Source organism: Podarcis erhardii, assembly GCF_964252035.2.
Source record: "Podarcis erhardii genome assembly, chromosome: 10".
NCBI classification, from domain to species: domain Eukaryota; kingdom Metazoa; phylum Chordata; class Lepidosauria; order Squamata; family Lacertidae; genus Podarcis; species Podarcis erhardii.
In genome coordinates, this window is record NC_138500.1 from 75,180,588 (window position 1) to 75,205,902 (window position 25,315).

The window sequence follows — 25,315 nt, forward strand, 5'->3', positions numbered from 1 at the left end:
CTTGACCATCTCGGTCTCCCTCCTCTGCACACCTTCCAGCTTGTCAACATCTTTCTTAAATTGTGGTGCTCAGAATTGGACACAGTATTCCAGGTGTGGTCTGACCAAGCCAGAATAGAGTGGTATTATTACCTTCCTTGATCTGGACACTAGACTTCTGCTGAGGCAGCCTAAAATAGCATTAGCTCTTTTTTCTTTTTCTTTTTTGCTGCTGCATCACACTGTGGACTCATGTTCAACTTGTGGTCCACTAAGGCGCCTAGATCCTTTTCACATGTACTGCTAGTAAGTCCCCCCATCCTATATTTGTGCATCTGGTTCATCCTGCCTAAGTGCAGAACCGTATGTTTGTCCCTACTGAAATTCATTTTGTTAGCTTGGGACCAGTTCTATCTGTTAAGGTCATCTTGAATCCTGATTTTTTCTTTTGCAGCATTAGCTACTCCTCCCAGTTTGGTGTCATCTGCAAATTTGATGAGCATCCCCTCAATTCCTTCATCCAAGTTGTTTATAAAGACATTGAACCCTGCAGCACCCCACTTGTCCCTTTTTTCCAGGATGACAAGGTTCCATCAGTCAGTCAGCTACACATCCACCTAACAGTTACCTCATTCAACCCACAGTTTACCAGCTTCCTCACAAGAATATAATGGGGAACTTTGTCAAAAGCCTTACTGAAATCAAGATAAACTATTTCCACAGCATTTCTCTAATCCACCAAGCTTGTAATTCCAACAAAACAAAACAAAAAGAAAAGAAATGAGATTTGTCTGGCATGACTTATTTTTGAGAAACCCATGCTGGATCTTAGTAATTGCATCATCCTTTTCTAAAAACATTATTATTATCTAAGTATACCACACAAGATTATTCCAGCTTGCTAAATTATATTTTAGTCTGCTTGTGTTAAACTGCTGTCGTCCACTTAAAGGTCTAAAAATATGGCAGGATGGATATTGAAATAACTCCTTTTGTTTCCAACCAAATTCTCAAATGTACAAAAAATCATTCCCCCTCAGCTGGTTAAATTGGCTACTGATAAATTGGCTGAGATTATTGAAATATTTGGCTTTTACAGGGAGAAATCATTTAGAGTTATGTCAGGAGAATATGTGAGAGCTAACAGGGGCTTTATCTGCACAAGTGCAATGTTTTCATTGCTGGCTATAAAAGGGGGAAAGCACAGCTCATACTGGAAGAAGCTCCACTGTGGTGTGGCAGAATCATTGCCTTAAAATGGTTGCACATAATAAGCTAAAAACTGGTTTATGTCTGTTGCTTGCAAGTTCCCTAACTACTAAATGAGGGCGGGAGACTGCCTGTGAAGAGAAGACAAGGAAAGGTCAGTATGGCTGGGACAGAAAGCTCCCGCAAGACCTTGGTCGAGGAGAAATTGTATGCAGTTGACCGGGTTTAACCAGAGGGAACCAGGGGGCTATTGAAAGACATCTGCTGCTAGGAGAGTTAAGGCACTGGGAGTCCAGTAACTGGTTGGCTGGAGACAGAGAAGCAGGAATACAAGTGGAAAAAGAGTGGAAGCAGAACCCTGAAGGGAACAGTTCTTAGAGTTATATCCAGATAAGATGGGAATAATTATGTCCTTGGCTTAAAGCAGGGTAGTCATCAGCAACATTTGACACGCCCCCCCCCCCCAGCCCTTATGTTGCCTTTCCAAAGTCGGGTTTGATGTGGGTTTGAGCAGGAATTCGGCTTTTACTTAAGATATACACCAATAAATTATGTAGGGTTTGGGGCCATAAGTAGGAATAGTGAGCAGACCACACTAAATTGTACAGACATTTTTGTTGAAAAAAAGTTTGATTAATAATGCAGGATTTGCAGTTGTGTGAGAGAATGGGAATTGATATATACCAATAGATTTTGAGCCCATTGTTCTGCATTACAAAAATAAGCAAAATCTGAAAAATGCCATTCATTTGTTTAAAGATATGGTGTGGGTTTTCTGTAGCCTCAGTATACTAACTTTGCTAGATTTGTTTCTTTTTAAACTTAATTTAGGAAAAGAAATGTCACTTGGGTATTATAGTGAGGATTCTAGAAATAAACATCATGGGTTGTATTCCATTACAGTATGTCCCTCTGCTCATGGAAGCCTTTTTGCTCCAGCAAATTCCCCTTTCTCCAACCAACCTCCTTGCCACTTCATGCTGTTTCCACAGGTCCCCCATAGCCTCTGGAGCAGTCTTGTGGGGTGGGATGTGCAGAGAGATGCAGAAGCCTCTGCTGGACCACAGGCCTTTCCATGAGCAGAAAGGGACACGGCTGGAGGCAATTCACATCTTTTATTCACTGTTTCTTTAAAAATCATTTCCCCAGTACTTTGCACGCCCATGCTTCATACTGATTCACAGGCTTTTTAAGAACTTAGGTTATCACTTTCTAAGCTTATTTTTTTAAAACCAAAACAACAACACTATTGTGATAATAAAACAAAGAAAAAGCCCTATTATGATTTCCTTGACAAAAGGGATGCTGATGAGATCAACTAACTCACAGGACATTGTTTCCAATCAAAGTTCTATATATGGTGCCAAGCACTTGTCATTCTCACCTTGAGAACTTCCGGTTGCAATCTGATTAGTATGTGCTAATGTCTACTTGCTTGCTTAAACTTGTCCACCTTTTCTGCACTTTGAAAATCTCCATACGGTCACCAAAGCTTGACTATTAACTAGCAGCGGATGCAAAATGTTGCACTGTAAAGTTGTACAATGCAGAGTAGAATAAGTAGAATCATTTTGTCTTACTCTGAAAGGTGGAAATTCAAGAAGTTCTCGTAAGCTGCTGTGGGTAATTTTAAAAACTGCTATTCCTAAATTAATAAATTAGAATGCCACTTTGTAAAACAATTTACCATATTTTTCGCTCTATAAGACGCACCAGACCATAAGACGCACCTAGTTTTTGGAGGAGGAAAACAAGAAAAAAAATATTCTGAATCTCAGAAGCCAGAACAGCAAGTGGGATCGCTGTGCAGCCTCTTCCTGTTCTGGCTTCTGGGATAGCTGCGCAGCCTGCATTCGCTCCATAAGATGCACACACATTTCCCCTTACTTTTTAGGAGGGAAAAAGTGAGTCTTATAGAGCAAAAAATACGGTACTTGTGTTCACTGATAAAAACTGATTCCAGAATCAGATCTTGCCCTAGTGCCAGTTATTGCAAGTTCTTAAGCTGAATTTACAGTTGGGAGTCAAAGATAAATAGAAGGGCTTTTTCATGCAACATGTCATCAATATATGACATAAGGTGTGATGAAAGGCACAAGCTAAAATAGCTTTGAAGGGGATTCACCAAATAAACGGAGGATAAGTTGATCAATGACTGTTAGTCATAATATTTAAATGAAACCTTCATGTCCTGCTCTTGAAGTTCCCAGAGGCAAGTGGCATGCAGCTTTTGGACAAAATAGGTGTTGAGCAACAAATAAGTATTTTTGTTCTTATACTCTGACTTTTGTTTCCTTATATTACTTGCTTAGATTTCAAGTAATGTGATTACAACAGTTTATTATGGTGGGATTAAACATTTAACAGTGAGTGCAGGATTGTAGCCATAGTAATTTTAGTTCAAATTCCTAATGGGCAGTATCCAATTATTCAAAGCTGCTGCTGTACTGAATAAATATTTCATAATTGCAGTTGCCAGCATTAAATTAATTAACATCCAGGTAACTAGCTCCTTGGGATTTCCCCCTGTTCTAGTAATTATAATTTCGTAAAGATAATGGACAGAGCAGGTTTTGATGTGCATTTTGTTATACTCAGTTGATAATTTTGATTTCAATGTCTATTTTATTTCAGTGTCTATTCTGGTGTCATAAAAGTCTAGTATGTGTGTTGATGTGAACATGTTTTCCTTGGATGTCATTTGTTGACAAAATAGTTATGAAAGAGGTGCTAATAAAGCATTGATATTCTTTTGGTAGCCAGAAGTGCAACTTGCTGAAGGCTTTGACGTCTTTATGCCGAAATCACAACTGGACTCTATATTAGCAAATTACACTCGTTCAGGAAGTCTTCTGTTTCGAAAGCTGGTGTGTGCATTTTTTGATGACAAGACCTTGGCCAACTCTTTACCCAATGGCAAGAGGAAAAGAGGTCTCAATGACAACCGAAAAGGACTAGACCAAAATATTGTGGGTGCAATAAAAGGTATTGTTCTCTTTCTTTTTAAAAAATGTGCTTTTATAATATAATCTAGTGGTTATGCTGTATCACGTTTTGGGAGTTGCTAAAAACATTGGTGATCTTTACAAATTTCTCAAGCTCATCTGCAAGCCTGCCTTGGCTATGTGTTCCTGATATCTGATCTGAATCAACAACCTTTTGCATGGTCAAACTGTTCCGGGACTACATCATTTCAGATTGTAGGTTGAGGAATAAAGATTTGCACACGTATCACTACTGACATTTAAGACTTGTTCCCATGTTAACACTGAACACATCTCCAAACTGGTAGTACAAGGCATGTGCAAGGGCTTGTGTGAAAGACTGTACACTTGCTGATTTGTACATCTCAACTACTGTGTACATGAGTACATGGACTGCACATTCATTGAATGTTACATGTGAAAAATGTTACAAATGTACAGCTCAATTGTTGGTATACACAAGTACAAAGATTCTACACTTATTTAATGTAATATGTGACGACCCATGCCAGGACGCTTTTTTTTGAAATGGGGGAATCATTCAGACATGGTGTTTCCAACCTACAGTTTAAAATAGTTCAGTGTATATTTTACTGCACAACAAGATGCTTGTTTTCACTGGGCCTCAGTCTTAACTGAACCTTTTTAAAAATAATAATTTTTATTAGTTTTCAATACAATATACATATAATACCATATCAAAAGTTTATCACAAATTATCTCTTATGGACTTCCTTTAGCTTATCTGCCAATCATCCGTAATTAATTTTTAGTTACGCATTTCCTAAATTTAATACTGCCTTTTTATATACCTTCCCAATCTTATTTTCTTTTTTACAATACTCCTCAAACTTTCACAGAGCTTCTTGAAATCCCACGAGCGTTGTTTGCTCATCACATATATTTTTCAGATACTCTACAAATTTTCCCCAGTCCTCGATGAACTTATGGTCTCGTTGATATCTAATCTTCCCAGTTAGTTTATCCAATTCTGCATAGTCCATCATTTTCATTCTCCATTCTTCCAGGGTCGGTAATTCCTCCTGTTTCCATCTTTGGGCCATTAATATTCTCGCCGCTGTAACTGCGTATTAGAAAAGTTTACAATCTTTTCTATTTATTTCATTTCCTACTATTCCTAACAGAAAAGCTTCTGGTTTCTTTACAAATGTATATTTCAACATCTTTTTCAGTTCATTATATATTATCTCCCAGAAACCCTTCACCTTCTTACATTCCCACCACATATGTTAAAATGTCCCTTCTTTTTCTTTACATTTCCAACACTTATTACAAGTTTTATACATTTTCGCTAATTTGACCGGTGTAATATACCATCTATACATCATTTTCATAACGTTTTCCTTTAACGCAGTACATGCTGTAAATTTTATATTTTCCTTCCATACTTTTGCCCAATCATCTAGTTGTATATTATATCCAAAGTCTCTAGCCCAATGTATCATAACCGACTTGACTTCCTCATCCTTCGTATGCCATTCCAACAACATTTTGGATAAAATTTTACAATCATTATTTATTATTTCTATTTGAAATTTTGAATCTTTTTCAACATATCCATTCTCTCTAAAATCCTTTTTAAACATTTCATTTACTTGAAAATAATGCAACCAATCATATACATACTTTTTTACTTGTTTATAAGGTTTCATTTTCCATTTTCCTCCTTCTTTTGCTATCAACTCACCATATGTAATCCAGTTCCCTCTCATATTGATTTTCTTGGTTCTAATAGGTTTTTATACCTATCCCATATTTCAATTAAAGATCTCTGGAAGATGTGGTTCTCAAAACCTTTATGGTTTTTCTTCTTCTCACACCATAAATAGGTGTGCCATCCAAATCTGTTATCGAACCCTTCCAAATCTAACAATTCTGTGTTTTCTAATTTTATCCACTCTTTCAACCAACAAAGACATGATGCTTCATAATATAGTTTGAAACTTGAAATTAACTGAACCTTTTTGATGTGGTGCTTACAGATCAGCATTGAAGAAAGCTCGTTATGCAACTGCGTATGATGATCTTCTTTTGTGAGAAATGAAATTATTAAATATAATAATTATCATAAAGATAGGGATGGTAAGATGCTATTGCGGGTCAAGAGGGTCAATGAAATAAAATATTGGTTCTAAATGTAGATATTGGGAAGCACGCCATGCATTTTTAAGAGTTGTATTCTCTGGCCCCCATTTCTTTGAAATTTCCAACTACAAATTAATTATTTCACCTACAACATTCTTATTGCATTGGGATGCAGCGGTGATGTTGCTGCAAGATTTTATGTTAACAGCTTAAAATGTTTCTTTTGATTGAGTGGTGCATACATTTTGATAAATAAAAAAATAAACCAGATACCCTAGCCAAACATGTTGCTGGCTATGATAGCTCTGCGTGGAATGGAAAGGTAGAGGGAGGTTTGCTGGTTCACATTCTGGAGCCAAATAGCTCTTTGACCTGTATGCCTTCCTCTGTTTGGGGCCATTCCTACAAGCAGCTATGGAGTCAGGCACCCATCCCTTGCCATGCAGGTGGGACAAGCAAGCCCAGGTTGGTTTGTATAGCAGGGGTTGTGGCTGCTGCTCTCCTTGTTCAGGGAGGCGGATAAAAAAATTAGGAACTGGGATGTGTGCTGATTGAACACAATCTTGTGTGTGAGTCCAAATCTAACTGGAGTCCCACTCCACATCATATTTAGCCTAGTTATTAATCTGACATTAGCTGTTGCTTTTGACTTGTAAGACAGAACTTGAAATGAGCACTGAAAATGGGGAGGCAGCTTGCGTATATGCTGCCAGTCAGGCCAACTGCCTTCATTTCTTTGTATTGTGTTTTATCCTGCACACTTAAGCATAGCCATTTTAATCTGGTGGTATCAATATGGGTCCGTTTAGCTTCAGGGGCTTTGTCAGCACCAACCTGCTACTTCAGAAATCTGAAGTCTATGGCTCACCAGTTGTTCCTGGACTACAACTTCTATTGTTCCCAGATCATTGGTCTTACTGGTTGAAACTGATCAAAGGTGGAGTTCAGCAGCGTCTGTAGTGCCATAAGTTCCCCATCAATGCCCTAACCTAAGGCAGTTCTCAAATACTGATCATTTTCAGTTACAACCAGCAGCTGATAGTATCTAGAGTGGTAGTGCTAGGCACTGTTTATAATAAGAGGGCTCTCTTTATATTGTCTTTATGGTATCACACAAGGGATGCTGCATTGAGGACTTTAATATGCTGGATGGGGGTTCCTCTCCCAGAAGCAAACACAAGGGATGGCACCCTGTGGAACTTAACTCTGCCTGGCTCCATTTGCACATTCTGCCTTCCAAGAGCTGTTCTGCTGGATACTATGGGCCCATTTATCCCTTGTGGTGGCTCAGCCAGTGCAAGATCGCACTAAGAATGAAAAGATGTTCTTTGCATCATTGCCACTGGGTTCCTCTGTAGCCCTTTCAGATGTTCTGTAATCAATACTTTTGGCTCTGCTCAATAAATCAGCTAAGAGTGTAAAGAAAAATGTTTACTCTGCTGAGGTAGTTTTATATGAGGTAGTTTGTGCAGGCGACCTTGGAACGGACAGATAATGTGCAGGCGACCTTGGAACGGACAGATCACGGAAGAACCCCGACCAAACCTAAGAGGAGGCGTGTAGTGGTGATAGGGGATTCCCTACTGAGGGGAACAGAAGCAGTGATCTGTGGGCCTGACAAGATGTCTCGGGAAGTGTGCTGTCTCCCCGGGGCTAAGATCCAAGATGTAACTGAACGACTGCAAGGAATCATAAAACCCACTGACAAATACCCCTTCCTCTTAGAATCATAGAATCATAGAATCCTAGAGTTGGAAGAGACCACAAGGGCCATCGAGTCCAACCCCCTGCCAAGCAGGAAACACCATCAGAGCACTCCTGACATATGGTTGTCAAGCCTCTGCTTAAAGACCTCCAAAGAAGGAGACTCCACCACACTCCTTGGCAGCAAATTCCACTGTCAAACAGCTCTTACTGTCAGGAAGTTCTTCCTAATGTTTAGGTGGAATCTTTTTTCTTGTAGTTTGGAACCATTGCTCCGTGTCCGCTTCTCTGGAGCAGCAGAAAACAACCTTTCTCCCTCCTCTATGTGACATCCTTTTATATATTTGAACATGGCTATCATATCACCCCTTAACCTCCTCTTCTCCAGGCTAAACATGCCCAGCTCCCTTAGCCGTTCTTCATAAGGCATCGTTTCCAGGCCTTTGACCATTTTGGTCACCCTCCTCTGGACACGTTCCAGTTTGTCAGTGTCCTTCTTGAACTGTGGTGCCCAGAACTGGACACAGTACTCAAGGTGAGGTCTGACCAGAGCAGAATACAGTGGCACTATACTCCTATTGATGCAGCCCAGAATTGCATTGGCTTTTTTAGCTGCCGCGTCACACTGTTGGCTCATGTCAAGTTTGTGGTCAACCAAAACTCCTAGATCCTTTTCACATGTACTGCTCTCAAGCCAGGTGTCACCCATCTTGTATTTGTGCCTCTCATTTTTTTTGCCCAAGTGCAATACTTTACATTTCTCCCTATTAAAATTCATCTTGTTTGTTTTGGCCCAGTTCTCTAATCTGTCAAGGTCGTTTTGAAGTGTGATCCTGTCCTCTGGGGTGTTAGCCACCCCTCCCAGTTTGGTGTCATCTGCAAATTTGATCAGGATGCCCTTGAGTCCATCATCCAAGTCGTTGTTAAAGATGTTGAATAAGACCGGGCCCAAGACAGAACCCTGTGGCACCCCACTAGTCACTCTTCTCCAGGATGAAGAGGAACCATTGATGAGCACCCTTTGGGTTCGGTCAGTCAGCCAGTTACAAATCCACTGAGTGGTAGCATAGTCAAGACCGCATTTTACCAGCTTCTTTACAAGAATATCATGGGGCACCTTGTCAAATGCCTTGCTGAAATCAAGGTAGGCTACATCCACTGCGTTCCCTTCATCTGCCAAGCCTGTAATTCTGTCAAAAAACGAAATCAGGTTAGTCTGACATGACTTATTTTTCAGAAATCCATGCTGACTATTGGTGATCACAGCATTCCTTTCTAGGTGCTCACAGACTGTTTGCTTAATGATCTGCTCCAGAATCTTCCCTGGTATTGATGTCAGACTGACTGGGCGGTAATTATTTGGGTCCTCTCTTTTCCCCTTTTTGAAAATAGGGACAACATTTGCCCTCCTCCAGTCTGCCGGGACTTCGCCTGTTCTCCAGGAATTCTCAAAGATGACTGCCAGTGGTTCTGAGATCACATCTGCCAGTTCTTTTAATACTCTTGGATGCAGTTCATCTGGCCCTGGAGACTTGAATACATCTAAACTAGCCAAGTATTCTTGTACTATCTCCTTAGTTATTCTGGGCTGTGTTTCCTCTGCTGAATCATTTGCTCCAAATTCTTCAGGTCGGGCATTGTTTTCTTTATCGGAGAAGACTGAGGCAAAGAAGGCATTGAGGAGTTCAGCCCTTTCTGTGTCCCCTGTTTGCATTTCACCATCTTCTCCTCTGAATGACCCCACTGTTTCTTTGTTCTTCCTTTTGCTACGAACATACTCATCAAAGCCTTTTTTGTTGCTTTTAACCTCTCTAGCAAGCCTGAGTTCATTCTGTGCTTTAGCTTTTCTGACTTTGTGTCCACACGTGCTGGCTATTTGTTTGAATTCCTCTTTGGTGGTTTCCCCCCTTTTCCATTTTTTGTACACATCCTTTTTTAATCTTAACTCAGTTAAAAGTTCTTTAGATAGCCACCCTGGTTTCTTTAGGCACCTTCCATGTTTCCGTCTCATTGGTATTGCCTGAAGTTGTGCTTTTACTATCTCCCTCTTAACAAACTCCCAGCCATCATGAACTCCCTTTCCTTTTAATATTACTGTCCATGGGATCTCACCCAGCACTTCCCTAAGTTTTATGAAGTTGGCTTTCTTAAAGTCAAGAAATTGAGTCCTAGTATGCTTGGTTGCTCCTTTCCGCTGTATAGTAAACTTCAGAAGAGCATGATCACTCGCGCCTAATGATCCTTCCACTTCTACCCCACTAACCAGGTCATCAACATTGGTTAGGACCAGATCTAAAATGGCTGTTCCTCTTGTTGCTTCTCCCACTTTCTGGACAACGAAGTTGTCTGCAAGGCCAGTGAGGAATCTGTTTGACCTTATGCTCTTGGCTGAGTTTGACATCCAGCAAATATCCGGGTAATTGAAGTCCCCCATTACTACTATCTCCCGTCCTTTTGCATGCTTGGCCATCTGTTCCAGGAAGGCATCATCTATGTCCTCCGTTTGGCTTGGGGATCTATAGTAAACTCCCACAATGAGGTCCCTGTTATTCATCTCTCCCTTAATTTTGACCCAAATGCTCTCACTTTGGCTTTGAGGTTCTAAATCTTGGATCTCTTCACAGGTATACACATTCCTGACATATAACGCCACTCCTCCTCCTTTCTTGTCTGGTCTGTTTCTCTGAAATAGATTGTAACCCTCCATTATCACATTCCAGTCGTGGGACTTATCCCACCAGGTTTCAGTGATGCCTATTATGTCATATTTAGTTTGCTGTACCAAGAGCTCAAGCTCATCTTGTTTATTACCCATGCTTTGCGCATTAGTGTACAGACATTGAAATCCATTAATCATTCCCCCGTGTCTCTTATTTAAGGATTTTTACCTCCCACCTCTAGGTCTGCGTGCTGTTTGCTCCATTTGGTCTATGACATTTGGATGATCATCTTCATCAATTGATAGACTCCTACCTTCAGGAGCACTGTCTTCCTCCCCCACATTAGTCAGTTTAAAGCCCTCCTGATGAGGTTTCTGAGATTTTTGGCAAAAACATTCCTCCCAACCGTTGTGAGGTGCAGCCCATCTCTTGTCAGAAGTCCATCTTCAAGAAACTGCAGTCCGTGATCTAAGAATCCAAACCGTTCCTGTTTACACCATTTGCGAAGCCAGCTGTTTGGTTCATGTGGGAACCAATGACACTGCAAGCAATAGCCTCCAGAAGATCAAAAGAGACTATGAGGCTCTGGGCAGGAAACTGAAGCAATTAAATGCACAAATTGTCATCTCATCTGTCCTCCCAGTTGAACGACGTGGCCCAGGGAGAGAGAGAAAAATAGTGGAAGTGAACAGCTGGCTTCGCAAATGATGTAAACAGGAACGGTTTGGATTCTTAGATCACAGAGAACCTCCAGCCCACAGATCTCTTTAGACCCACCATTTGTTTGTGGGTTTTTTGTGGTTTTTTGGCCCATTTGGCCCATGAGACGGTTTGGGCCAAGCCACACCCACGACCTATAATGGGATGGATAAACATGTGGCTGATCCAACAGGGGCTTTGCAGGTAGCACTAATCAGCTGATTGGTGGCACCTGTGAAGTGTTGTGCACAGTGTCTTCAGGACAGAGGTCCCTCATCAACAGGACTTGGTAGCCTGGTATTTGTGAAGCCCACAGTGCAAAAGCTCCATGCCCCTGGCTTCACAAGGTCTGACTGTCAGCCGATTGTTGGGCCCCTGGCTGTTTTAGCTCATTGTTGGGGCCATGTCAGAGGCCTGCGTGGCTCCATTTTTTGCTCTATTTCTTGTATATTTCTTGTATATACTCTATTTCTTTAATCAGGAAGTACAGTGGAGGAATTGAGGTTGGCTGCATGAAACATGCAAGTAGGGCAGCGAAAGGAGCTGATTGGTCATTTGCCTGGTGATATCATAGCTGACATTCATCCTCCATTCAAAGCTGCTGCTGTTGTATAATGGAGCACCTGAGGCAGTCTCTCAGGTTAAAGGTCACCAGTTCCCCAACAAGACTGAAATATTTCCTGTTTTCCTTTACTTCCTCATACTCCCACTCCTGACCATTCTGGTTAAACAGCCCGAGAGCAATAAGGCATATAAATAGTGAACTCAGAAAGTCATTTAAAATGTTATTATAAAGATACCTGATTATATATTTGGAATCTTTCACAGAAAACTAAGACAGATGATCTATACCTCCTTTTTCCCTTTTGTAATTTTTTAAAAAATACTTTAAAAAAAATGATGTGTCAAGATTTTGTTTCATGAGGAAGCAGTGTTGTCAAATATATGCTCATAAAAAGCACTGATGTGTAGATGAAATGTATCTTGAAATGTGCACGAAAGGTTTACCCTTGTTAATTCTGTTTTATAAAATCAAAGCCAAATGTTGGTCATATTTGCATGTAATGCTGAACAGTGGTTTAGTGGTACATGGGTTGAGCTGGAAGGAGCCCAAGCAAAGCATCTGCCTCACAAGCTGTCCTATCCATTTCCCTCCGCAGCCAGAAAAAGGGCTTCTGCTGGGTTTAGTTTCACTTTTATGGAATCCTGGCTTAGTATTGCATGTGAACCAGAGAGCCTAGCTTGGCATTACATTCAAGCCATGAGTTATAAAGCTAGCTTGTTTAAATAATATGTTTGTCATGAACCATGATCTCTGGTTCACAACAGAATTATCCAAAAATGAAATAATTTTTTTCAAGAAGTCTTCTTCCTGACTGCATGGGGAGAGTAAGTGTGGGGAGAGGTGTGTAAGCCCAACGCTTTGTTTTGGCTTGTTCCACTTCATCTGAGTAACATTTTATGTGCATGTTGCCACTGTGTTTTCAGATTTCATAGTTTCGTGTGTCACTTTGTTCCGGAGATTCCAAGGCAATGTTTTGTGGTGTTCTCTTTAAATGTCTGGAGACTGATCTTTCTAGTGAATATTTCTGGAATGTCAATGCCATCTTCTGCTAATGTTTTTCAACATGGTAAACATTCGCAGAGTGCTTAGCTTACCAGATCTTCCCTAATATATGCAAAATCTCTTGGCTATTTGAGTGCTTTCAAACAGCTACAGTCCAAGCTTACATTGCAAGTTAGTTTGTTTGAAGGTCTCCCATGTTAGTATCTTCCTGCACTTGGAAAATCGTTTGGGAAGAATAAATTTACATGCTGACTTTGCTCAGTCATGGAGATTTTAAGTTACAAAAATGTAAACATCCAGTTCTCACATTTTATATAAAATGTAGAATGTTGTTGTGAGTTTGCTTTTCTTGTGTCTGGTTACTTAAACCTTGGCTTGCAGTTTTCCATCTTTTTCAACCTTTTGGTAAAGAGATTATTTGTACCTTCTGTTTTTAGTGTTCACAGAAAAATACTGCACTGCAAACCATGTGGATAAACTACCTGGCCCAAGAGACTGGGTACAGATTCTTCAGGATCAAATCAAACTGGCAAGAAGACGGTTAAAAAGAGGCTCAGGTAAGGGAGGGTTAGAGGTAGAAAGCAGATTGAATGCAGATAGCAAGGTGGCAAGACAAACAGTATGACAGTGAGCAGCCTGAACCCAGCCTTTAAGAATTACTGAGGAAGGACACTGCTCCTAAGGGCTGATTCAGGCCTATGTACATTTCTTAGTCTTGTCACTCAACTAGTCATTATGACTCAGAGTTGAATATCTGAGTCACCTCCATTGAAATGTTTTGTGTCTTACGATGGCATGAAAGCTGTTTGTGGAGTTTGATCTGTGGCTGTTTTCACACATGCAAGCCAGCGCTTGATGTTACAGACCTCAGGTGATTCACTGAGACAACTGGTGTTACTCCTCACCTGTCTTGGTGTATCCTTTTTTTAACTGTTGCATGAGAGTGATGAGGTTCAGCATGGTTCTCTTTAAGCATGTTCCAGCTACTGTAAGGCAGGATAGGGGAGGCACCTGTTTCTCCTTCCTCAGCTTTATGGGCTTGACATCCTCCAACTTGTTCTGGTTGGTGAAGAGTGTTAGAATTCAGGCTCGGTCAGAGGTATGTGCCTATCTGTCCAGGCACCGGCTGAATTCCTTTGACCTCCCTCCGGCGACTCCCGGCAGGAAAAACAACACGAGGTCCGTTCCGGCGATTTTCCTCAGGCTGTGAGAAAAACACACCAACTGCTTCTCCTCCTTCTCCTCCTCCCTGCATATCCCCAGGGAGGGGAATCAGACACAGACAGAAATGTAACTACATGCTTTTTATTCCTGTCTTTAGCAGTCATACAGTAAAGATGTCTGCTCTCTTCAACAAACAGAGAGAAACTCCAGACTCCACCCATGTACATCCTGTACAGGTCATATGACACACACTGAGCTCACATCCTGTGCTCAATAAGGATGGACTGCCCCTTTGTTTCCATGGCAGCAGTCACACACATCCTGTCTGGCTTTACAGCCACTAGCAGCTGTTTGAGCTGTTAGAGCCTTTGCTTGCTGCAGCATTGCTGCTTTAGAATAACAAAGAGCTGGTGGCACAGCTTCCTCGTTTTCACTGCTTTTATATTTCCTTGAGCTACTCCATCACGTTCAATGGATCTGTGAGTTGATGTAGTTAGAATTTAAGCCCTATTCATTCATTACTTGTGTTTGGAACAGACATGGTTTCAAGCCAGAACATTGCTATGCTAGCTGCACCCTCCAACCATATGTTGCCATCTGAAAGGGAACCCCAGATCATAAGTAGCTGCTTGAACACACCAGCAGCACGTAGATAGATAGATAATACTTTATTCGGCTATAAGCCCACAAGGTAAAACAAATCAATAGATAAAACCAGCAGCACGTAATGAGAAGACCAAAGGGCAGTGATAGCTTGGCAAGATGACACCAGGGCAAGGAACAAGGCCCCACTCCAGCTTGAAGCCATGAGTGCCTTACATGCATGTAACATGAGGGCTATAGAATCCTCTGGGTGGTCGAGACCTATTTCACCATTTGCTCTGTGCGTGATCCCAGAAATCAACTTCTAACTGCAACATTTACTCAAATGATCTTGTGACTTTTTGAGGTGAAAATAATCTGCCGTAAAATTTGACATTTAACATCAACTGTATAGCTTCTGTTTTGTGTTAAACATCACAAAGTTTTCATCACTGCTGCACCATTAAAAAAACAAAACCAGACCTCTACTTTAATATCCCAAGGGAGAGGGGCTCATGGTTCTTGCACATATATGCAGATCAGAATATTACCTAAGTCCATGGTACTCAGTGAGTATAATGTGTATGCTGAACACCCCTTTGGTAAGAATCACAAAAAGTATTTTTATATAACACGGTATCCACTGAGAATATAGGTTTTTAGGGTTTTTTTAAGTTTTGCTTTCATTCTTAAAAATACCCAAAGAGGCACACAATATTTAAAAAGTACCAATAACAGTTGGGCGGGGTATAAATAATAATTTTTCATTATTATATTAAGTACAATAATGCAGTAAAAATCACTGCCCAATATTACTTCTCCATGAAACAACCTAAAACCATAAAAATAAAGAACATTGATTTATGGTCCCTTTCCCAACCTAAAGTGGACATTAATGTACACTGCTTTTTGAGCATATGAAATTGTCTGATACAAAGTCAGTTCATTAGCCTGTGTAGCCCAGTATTGTTCTCTGTGACTGAAAGTGGCTGTCCCAGGGCTCAGGTAGAGAGCTCTTTCTAATGTCTGCTCCCCAGGACCAATTTAACTCTAGGGACCAGAGACTGAACTTCTGTATGCAAGGCTCTGCCCTTGAGTGTAGCCCTTCAGTCAGTTTAGTGTTGGGAGCACTCATTTTGCTTGATGGGAAGTTCAGTGAAACTCTGGCACAATTGCTGTTGGCCTAAAAAGATGTGATTGCTTCCAATGTAAAAAATGTGAGATGTGTTTAAATGCTGCTTAGGCGGAGACAGAATTTCATCCTTGTGGGTATAGAGCTAACCTGCTTAGATCATGAAACTCATACCTGCATAAGGCAGACAATACAGCAAAAATCTTTATATGTGCATGAAGCAATATGACTATCAACCATGAGACTTGCAAAGCTATTCATGTAGTATATGGAGTTGGCCCTGTGAGAGCTTTGGAGCAAACTATCACATTTGGCCTTATTTATACCTTCTTTTCAGAGAACTGGATATTCATCAGTCACCTTCTGAAGAGAACTGGTTATTGTCTTATGGAGCAGCTCTTCCTTTGAATTCCCTAAGTTCTTAAAATGCTTCTAATTTGTAGGGGTTTTGATGCGTTCGTGTAGTACATGTGCCTGTTTTCCATACCACTTTTCCCATTTAATTTTATTTCTACTGTTTTACTTAATTCTAATTGTATGTATTATGGAGAATAATATATTTTATGTATTTATTTAGTAGAGACAACCGACTGTGATGAGAAACTGGACCTTTCTCTACTACCAACAGGTAAAAAAGCTGTTGGTTAATAAAAACAAATTGGCCATTTGTTTGCTTATAGTCTCATTAGAATTGGGCTGTCTGGAATAACCTTGCACAATATAACATCTCTTACCTAAACTTACATTTTCCTTTGTCACTAGATATGCCTCACATTTTCTTACTCTCTGTCTCCACTGCCGGTTCCGTAGTGCTAGGAGTGGAGGTCATTCCATGTTGAAGTGCTCCTCCACTGGAGGCAGGGGACTGAACATAAAACACTATAATTCAGGAAGGCCAGACAACACCCTTCTCCCTGACATCATTGTGACTGTGCCCAAGGAGTCCTTCATTACAGAGAAGCATTTAAAATGTGACCTTATAACAGCCAGAAGTCTAGGGAAAGCTTTTGTACTCAGTAACTACTGAATATATAAATCTGTCCTCAGATCACAGAGATTATAAAGATCTCTTCACTCTTGCTCCCCACACCCAATCAAGCAATCAAGGCAATTTATGTAAGAAGACATGATAATCAATTTCCTTAACGAAGTCTTTATATGTCAGCTTTTAATTGCTCTAGTAATTTTATTTAGTATTTTACTGGTGCCCATTTCATCTCATGCAATTTCTTAGTGCTGCTAATTTTTCTACTATCAAAAGTTCATAAGTGAGACAAAAAGAGGCAGTCACATTAGTAGAAATCTTATTTCTTTGGTCTCCTTTCTGCAAAATGTGCATAAGGAGAAAAATCAGTTAATATTAGCCATAAAAACATAGAAGCTTACTTAAAATGCCTGCTAAAATTAAATCTAAACCACACACCTGAAGTTCAGTGGGGAGGGGGCCTGTTTGATCACCTCCAAGAGGGTGTTCCACAGAATGGGGGCCCCAACACCAAATGCATGGGTTCTGGTGTATACAAGCTGTGCATCAGAGCCATGGGGGACTACTAACAGCAACTCCCCTAGAGACCTCAGTGGTTCTTTAGGTATCCTAAACCCAAGTTGTTAAGGATCTTGTGAGTTAACACAAGAACCTTGAACTTGGCTTGTTAGCCTCTGAGTAGCCAGTGCAAGCTTTTAAGCACTGAAACTTTGTGCTGGTGGTTGTCTGTTCTTACCAACAGTGTAGCCATAGCATTTACACCAGCTGGAGCGTCTAGACCAGGGAAGCCCTACATGGAGCACACTGCAATAACTGAGTCTGGAAGTTCATAATGGAATTACCACGGCCAGGCTTTGCCTGTCAAAGATGATGTCTGTAGCTGGTTAAGGGCCCTCTACCTGAGCCTTCAGTGAAAAAGATGGATCCAGAAGCACTCGCAAACTCTGAAAGCGCTCTTTCAGAAGGAGTGCAGCCCCATCCAGAACATGCAACTGACCAATCCACTTACCTGCCATTCCTCCATCTTCCCAGGGTTCAATATTGGGTTATTAGCCCTCCTCCAGTCCATCACTAGGACAGTGATTAGGATTATACATAGCCTCTTCTGACTCAGATGTTATGGCAATCATAGAATGGTAGAGTTGGAAGGGTCCCCAAGGGTCATCTAGTCCAACCTTCTGCAATGCAGGAATCTCAGCTAAAGCATCCATGACAGATGACCATCCAACCTCTGCTTTAAAACCCCTAAGGAAGGAGAGTCCACCACCTCTTGTGGGATTTGTTCCACTGCCAAACAGCTCTTACTGTCAGATACTTTTTCTGAACGTTGAGTTGGAATCTCCTGCCTTGTAACCTGAAGCCATTGGTTTAAGTCCTACCCTCCAGAGCAGGAGAAAACAAGCTTGTTCCCTCTTCCCTGTGACAGCCCTCGAGACATTTGAAGATGGCTATCCTATCTCCTCTCAGTCTCCTCTTTTCCAAACTAAACTGACCCAGTTCTCTCAACCTATTTGTCCCTACTGAAATTTGTTTTGTTCATTTGACCCCGTTCCCCAATCTCTTAGTCATCTTGAATCCCAGTTCTGGCTTCAGCAACATTGGCTACCACTCCCAGCACACAGACGACACACTGCCCTCAAACGCCGAATGGCCACACTCAGTGGCTTCATTTCAGAGTTGAAGAGCATTGGGGACAATATTATGCCATGCAATCTCCCAATATTGTTATCCGGACATGACTCTCCAGGATGTGTGTGTGGTGGTGGTGGGGTTATCATTTGTGCTATATTCTGTAAGCCGCCCAGAGTGGCTAGGGACACCCAGCCAGATGGGAAGGATATAAATAATAAAATTATTATTAAGTGACCCCAAATAAAAGTGAGTAATCAGGGGAGGGGAGATCATTGTAATTATATATATTTGTAGGGAGGGTGGGGTTGGAGAGTTCTGTTTAAGTGCTTTCTGTATTGTTTTGAAAAAACCCCTCAATAGAGCAGTGCTGTTCTTTCCACTTTGCAGATTAATTTCAGATATTTGATAGACCCTCCCTTGCATTGTTATGCAAGTGCTTTGTTCTCCATCCATGTGTGTAATATTTTTAGATGAATTCCTTGTTGCTCTTAATACACACCTTTGCATGTGTTCTCTCCCTTATTCTCCAATTCTGTGTACTAGATTTCTCTCACAGTAATTAATACCTTTCCATAAGTGATTCCCAGGGGTTGTAATAAAGATACATACCAAGAAATAAATTATGGACACCCTGTTAGTGTTCTAATTCTATTGCAGACAACACCTTTTATTACTTTAATGTTGAAATCCATAGGTTACTTTTAATACTTGTGTGTCAGTTTTATACAGCCAACCTTTCAGATCCTAAGCCCAGCTCTTCTTTTTCAGGTAACCTCTTTGAAACCACACATTCTGCACCAGTGTTTCACTAGCAGATCCAGACGTCTTTACATTTGAGCAGGACACCAGCGCTATTTTCAGACTACTTCAATATCTGCGTTCTCTATCATGGCCTCAATCTTAAGTTTGTTCATGCTTTTGTAACATAGGGTAACAAAGCCACAAAATAACTTGTTTCTTATTTTAATCAGAATAGACTTGTTCAGCAAGGATATAGTGCAGTTAATCTGATAACCACTGAAATAGAACAATTTTTTTCTTTATGATTGCATTTCCCCACATAAGTATATGCATGCTGGCTGGCTGTTTGTCCCATCTTTGCTTAAACATCGAAACATTAAGAAAGTTAAGGGCCTCCCTTAGAAAGATGTTCTGAAGGACCCCATTTCATATTGGATTCTTGTGCAGAAATCAAAGGACCAAAAAACTTCAAAGTTAACAAATCATTAGTCATCTGTTCTGAAGACCCTTTCTCCCTCCCTCCCTCCCTCCCTCTCTCTCCTTAGCCTTTGATTTTCCTTCTTGGGTAAAGATGGTAAACTGCCAAGTATTCTTGTCTGAATAAGTTGCAATATGGTATTTGACAATAAGAGTCCCAATAATTGATGCTAATATTGATGCTGGTGTTTTGTCCAGAACAAGTATTGGTGAACGTGGAATGAACTGTTCTTAATATTGAGATTACTCAGACATTTTATTTTTCAGACCATTTGGTGTAACAACCCCCCTCATCTCTCTCTCTCTCCCTGGCTTTTGAGTGCCAGCACCATCTTGTAGTTCCCAAAAAGTTATTTCAATAATTATCGCTGCCAATAGCCTCCCCAACACTCTTATACATGGCTTTTCTGTCATATTTGCATGAGATGTAGGGGAAATACCATTACATTTGGGGTGTGTTGATTTTCACAAATGCTCATGCCTTTCCTCATGCCTCTTCAAGGATCTGTCCAGCAGTGGGGGAAATGAGTCATAAGGAAGTGCATATAGGAACATGTATCCTGGTTTCCTTTGTTCAACTCAAAGGAGCATAGTATCACACCTTCCTCCTGACCACGAGGAGTTCACACATTTCCCCAACTAAGGATAATTTTGTCATGAGTGGATTGGGTATATATAATCTTCTTGCACTTACACTATGGAAACTAGGTGTTCCATAGTTACCCATAGGCTTGATTTCCATAAATCTTCATCCCTTCAGTGAGAGGAAATGATAGCTCATATTGGGTCTCCACATCTTCAGGCCTATTTGTGAAGTGAAAATGCTCACACAATTACTTATATGTAAAGAGCATACCCATTCACTTCCTCCTCATCTGGCAGGTGTGTGAATCTGCCAAAAAAAATTGATTCCCAGTTTTCTCCCTGTGAATATTGTAGGCCAAGGATGAAGGAAATTGGCCCAGAATCTGCAAATTACCGCCCCCCTTAATTTCCACGAAAGATTTGTTATTTGAAATTTCAGATAGATGACCAAACATCCTCTGGGTCAAGCTCCACACACTCCATTGTAATCAGATATATTAATATTTGTTATCCCCTGGATCATAGGTGGTGCTGGGAAAGAGAGGCCAGTGTACAAAATCTGAACCCTAAATTATATTAATATATATATATATATATAATCCCACCTTATCACTTGCCAGTTAACTAATATTTATATTAAATTCCTTCCAAAACGTATATATTTATCACCACTGTGTACTGATCTCCTTATCTCATTCATCAGAGTTAAAACTAATGGAAGTGTTCTGCCCCCGTCAAATATTTTTGGCTTATTTTATATTTCTGCTTTTGAAAGGAAACTTTGGCATGGGTGTTCATAAATTTATACACTGGTCTTTAAGGTTATTAACCACAAAAGCCCACAAGTTATGGTTTATGTATTCTTGTTACCTTTTGAAGAATCAGGCTTCTGTCCTAGTCTGTGTGTGAAAAGGTACTAGGTCATACTTCCAATGAAGGATTAATGAATGTTATATAATGAAAATTTCATAGTCATCTTAAGCACACCAGAAGACACTGCTGTAGATATTTATACAGAATCTTTTGTGTTTGTTCAACTCAGGCTGAATAACTACTTCTACTGCAGTTTAACACTTTTATGGAATTTTACACATAATGTGTAATCATTATTACACATATAATTATTGAAATGTGGCTGTGTTCTCTTGATGACAAGATAAACCTGACTTGCACTGCAGTCTTTAAAAAGTACATTTTCTCCTTAGAGATGGAAAGGATTTAGAGACTGTTCCCTCTTGAACAGAACTACTCAGTCTCCCCAGTAAATCTACAAAGAAGTCATACATATAGTAACAGTTAACCAACAATCAGCATTCTTTTAATAAATCTTAAAAATAATAGTATTCTTGTCTACTTACTGTGACTACTGTTCAGATTTTTTTCAGAAGTCTTTTTATAGGTTTTATTAGGAAATCATTCCATATTTAGGTAAAAAAAAAGTATCTCAATCTTATGTATATAAGTTTTATTAATATGTACATATTTAGCTATTTTTTAAATTACTATGTTCTTAATAAAACCAACAAGGGACTAGTTGTGAATTGGTGCATAAGATTGTGTTGTGTTATCAATCTCTGGGAATCTGTCAAGTTCAGAAAAAAAACACACAATAAATTACTCTAATTCAACAAGTGTCTCTGGTGTGTGTGTATCCACATGTGCTTTTCAGACATACCGTAGTTCAGAAAAGATTGCAGTACAAACTAATTTGTCCGAAAAGCCTGAACTACATTTGAGCAATACTCTAGCAGCCACCAAACCATGACAGTTCTGTTTCCTTCCAGTGGTAACCAGTGGAGAAAGTAGTGGCCCAGCCCATTACGTATAACTGTAGGCAGTAGGAACAGAGGAGACTGCAAGAGTATCTCCAGAAGCACAAGGACTTGAGGCTGCAAGTGGTCTTGGCTTCAAGTGGATGACCAGGGGTGTCAGCCAGCGATTCAAACTATGTGCCACTACCCATCTCTGGTAGGAGAAAACTGTAGGGAGGCAAGCCAAGAAAGCCTTTTGTACCAAGAGTCCTTCAGAATGGATCAAGTGATACCCTTGACTTCTGTTTTAAAAAATCTGAGTCAGATTTGTTGGTCAGAGCAATTAGGAAAACAGCTCTTGCTTGCTACAGACTCTGGTTGCTTTGGTCCTCTTGTTCCTCAGCCTTCCATCAACTATACAGGAGCAGCGTTAACAAACGTTCGAAGAGTTTCTGAATATTTTTGTGTGCTGTAGAGTAGCAGCATACAGTGGTACCTCGGGTTACATAGGCTTCAGGTTACAGATTCTGCTAACCCAGAAATAGTGCCTCAGGTTAAGCACTTTGCTTCAGGACGAGAACAGAAATCGCGCGGCGGCAGCGGGAGGCCCCATTAGCTAAAGTGGTACCTCAGGTTAAGAACAGTTTCAGGTTAAGAACAGACCTCCGGAACAAATTAAATACTTAACCAGAAGTACCACTCTACTATAAAAATATAGTAATTTGGACTACCTTTGGATAGTGGGGAATAATAAATAGGTGAGATTCTAAGAAGAGGGGCAGGGTGACAAGATTTATTTCTGACTATTTACATCACTGTTGATGACCATACTGCAAAAGGAACATTTGAATTTCTGTTCCTGGACAAAACTTTGCAATGGCCTTCATTGTCATTGCAGAAAAGCAACTATATTTCAGTACATCAGCCTCTGCATTACCTATATCTATTGCACTGATTGAGGCCTCAATCCTGTCACTTGCTTATAAGCAAGGCCTGTTGAAATCAGCAGGTCTTACTTGTGAGTAAACATGGATAGGATTGTATGTAAAAGTAATACAGTGGTACCTCGGGTTACATACGCTTCAGGTTACAGACTCCGCTAACCCAGAAATATTACCTCGGGTTAAGAACTTTGCTTCAGGATGAGAACAGAAATTGCACGGCGGCAGCAGGAGACCCCATTAGCTAAAGTGGTGCTTCAGCTTAAGAACAGTTTCAGGTTAAGAACAGACCTCCAGAATGAATTAAGTACTTAACCCGAGGTACCACTGTACATACACTTTGTCATATGCTTATAGAGATGGCAATGGATTGCAGAAATTCCTAAGCATTTAAAAGCGTATTGGCACAGAAACAAGTTAACACCAGGATAAGATTCCACCAACCATGGAGAGACTAAACCTTTTCTGCTGTCAAAAGAATAGGGTGGGTGGGTGTGTTGCAAACGTATGGGGTGTGTCAATTCCACAAAATAAACAACACTTTAACAAATATTTATGCAGAAGTTGTATCAAGTTAAATGGGACTTGCTCCCTAGTGTTCAGGATTTCATCCTTTTTGTGTATAAGATAATAATGTGATCTATATGTTAAACTAAATGTTATAATGCCCCTCTTATATAACTTAGACCCTTTTTAAAAAAGAAATATACATGGGATTTGTATTTCGTTTGCCTATGCTTTGTAACATGTTACAATAAACTGACGGCTTGGCGTTGTAGTAAAGTGTATGCAGAACCTCCTTGGCTGTTCAGGAGTTAATGGTGTCTGGGAAGCTGCATCTGTTTGTGTTCCGACATGATGGCTGTCTGTGTTATGATGCTCCGTCTCCTGGGATTAACTGTATATCCTAAAAATAAAGATTGTTTCTGTTCTCCAACCCCCCTGCCAGGTATGAAGAACATTCTCAAAAACACATTACAACAGCTATCAGAAGTTATCTGTAGGGGGGAAACATCTGTCTGCAGCTGAGAACAGGAAACAGATCATTTTTAAGAAAAAAGGAAATGGGTATCCATTTTGTCCACTGTTCAATTACACCACAGCTAGAAGAAATAAAAATAGTGGGTGTATTAAGCAGGAGTCACTATGGTTGGGATACTGGCAACACCACACAAAACCAAAACTAGAATGTGTGAGGGGATCAAAGGAACAGGGTTTGAGAGAGGGATACTACATTAGTGGCTGAGGCATAGAATCTTGCTCCTGCTTGACAGGGTTTATTTTTGAATTTAAATAAATAGGCAATAACTCCCTGTAGTATGTCTGTTGCCAGGCTATAGCATTCCAGATTTAATATGGGAAACAATAATAATATTTGAATTTCTATTTCACCTTTCAACCCTGAAGATCCCAGGGTAGTACCTAATACACTACACAAAACACAGAGTGCAGAGAACCAAACTTTCAGGCAATCCAGCAGCAATCCAGCTCTCAACCTGCCGGATAAAACAAATGTGCCTTGAGTCAACGCCTAAAAGTAAAGAACACTGGGAACCACCAAATTTCTGTGGCAAGGGACTTCTACATCTGGGGTGCCATAACAAAGGATGTGCCACTGCCCCACAAACTGGAGTTGGAGGGAACTATGAGCTGCTCTGCTCTCACAAACCTTAATGCATGGGGTGGCAAGTAAGGGGGCGGGGGAGGAGTCCATATATTTGGGCCCTGGGCTGTGAAAGGCTATATGGAACAAAGCCCAACATGCTTATAACCAACAACAAATAAATCACAGTGTTGGAGCCCAATGAGAGCAGGCAGCAGCTGAGGGGGCAAACAGTAGAGAAGCAGCTGGTGAAGGGTTAAGTGTACAAAGCACTCCAAATCTCCCTCCTGAAACTGCTTGGACTTTGGTTATACATAAATGCATTCTTGTGTGGCTGTTGCCAGAAAGGACTACAGACTCGAATAGGTCATGCAAAAAATATGGCAAAATCCTGTTGTAGTGGATCCAACCTGAACCTTGGCCCTGTCTAACTTTCTCCCTCAGAAATGGCTCCTTTTATACTCTCTCCCAATGTGCTGCTCCTCCCACCTTTGTGTCTAGCAGACTCTAAGCCAATCAGAGAGAGGCTCCAGCCCTCTGGTGGAATTTCAGGGGGGACTGCATCACCTGACTGGTCTGGCTCTGCTGTCCATCACACCTGTCTTAAACAGTGAGAGAAAGAGAGACTATGAATGTTAACAGAAGAGGGAGACAAGAAGCACCTTCCTTGCACAACTCTCTTGCAGGGTAGACCAGTTGTGACCCAAACCATCCAATACTTCTGCCACCACCACCACCCCATTTTTAACCTCTACAACCCCAAGTAGGGTGAATTCTGGGAGCAAAAGCAATTGCTTCCAAAGAGACTCCCAAG

The 25,315-nt window shown here is 40.6% G+C and overlaps 1 protein-coding gene across 3 annotated transcripts in view; it reads left to right on the forward strand.

The window, feature by feature from the left end:
• Positions 1–21,837, forward strand: part of BEND7 (BEN domain containing 7) — a 71,320-nt gene extending 49,483 nt beyond the window's left edge. For all 3 annotated transcript variants that reach the window (XM_081879186.1, XM_081879185.1, XM_081879187.1), the window contains 4 exons: positions 3,948–4,173; positions 13,346–13,465; positions 16,364–16,414; positions 19,172–21,837. In XM_081879186.1, coding sequence (XP_081735312.1) covers positions 3,948–4,173; positions 13,346–13,465; positions 16,364–16,414; positions 19,172–19,215 — 441 coding nt within the window. In that variant the 3' untranslated portion in view covers positions 19,216–21,837. The remainder of the gene's footprint in view (positions 1–3,947; positions 4,174–13,345; positions 13,466–16,363; positions 16,415–19,171) is intronic.
• The last annotated feature ends 3,478 nt before the right edge of the window (positions 21,838–25,315 follow it).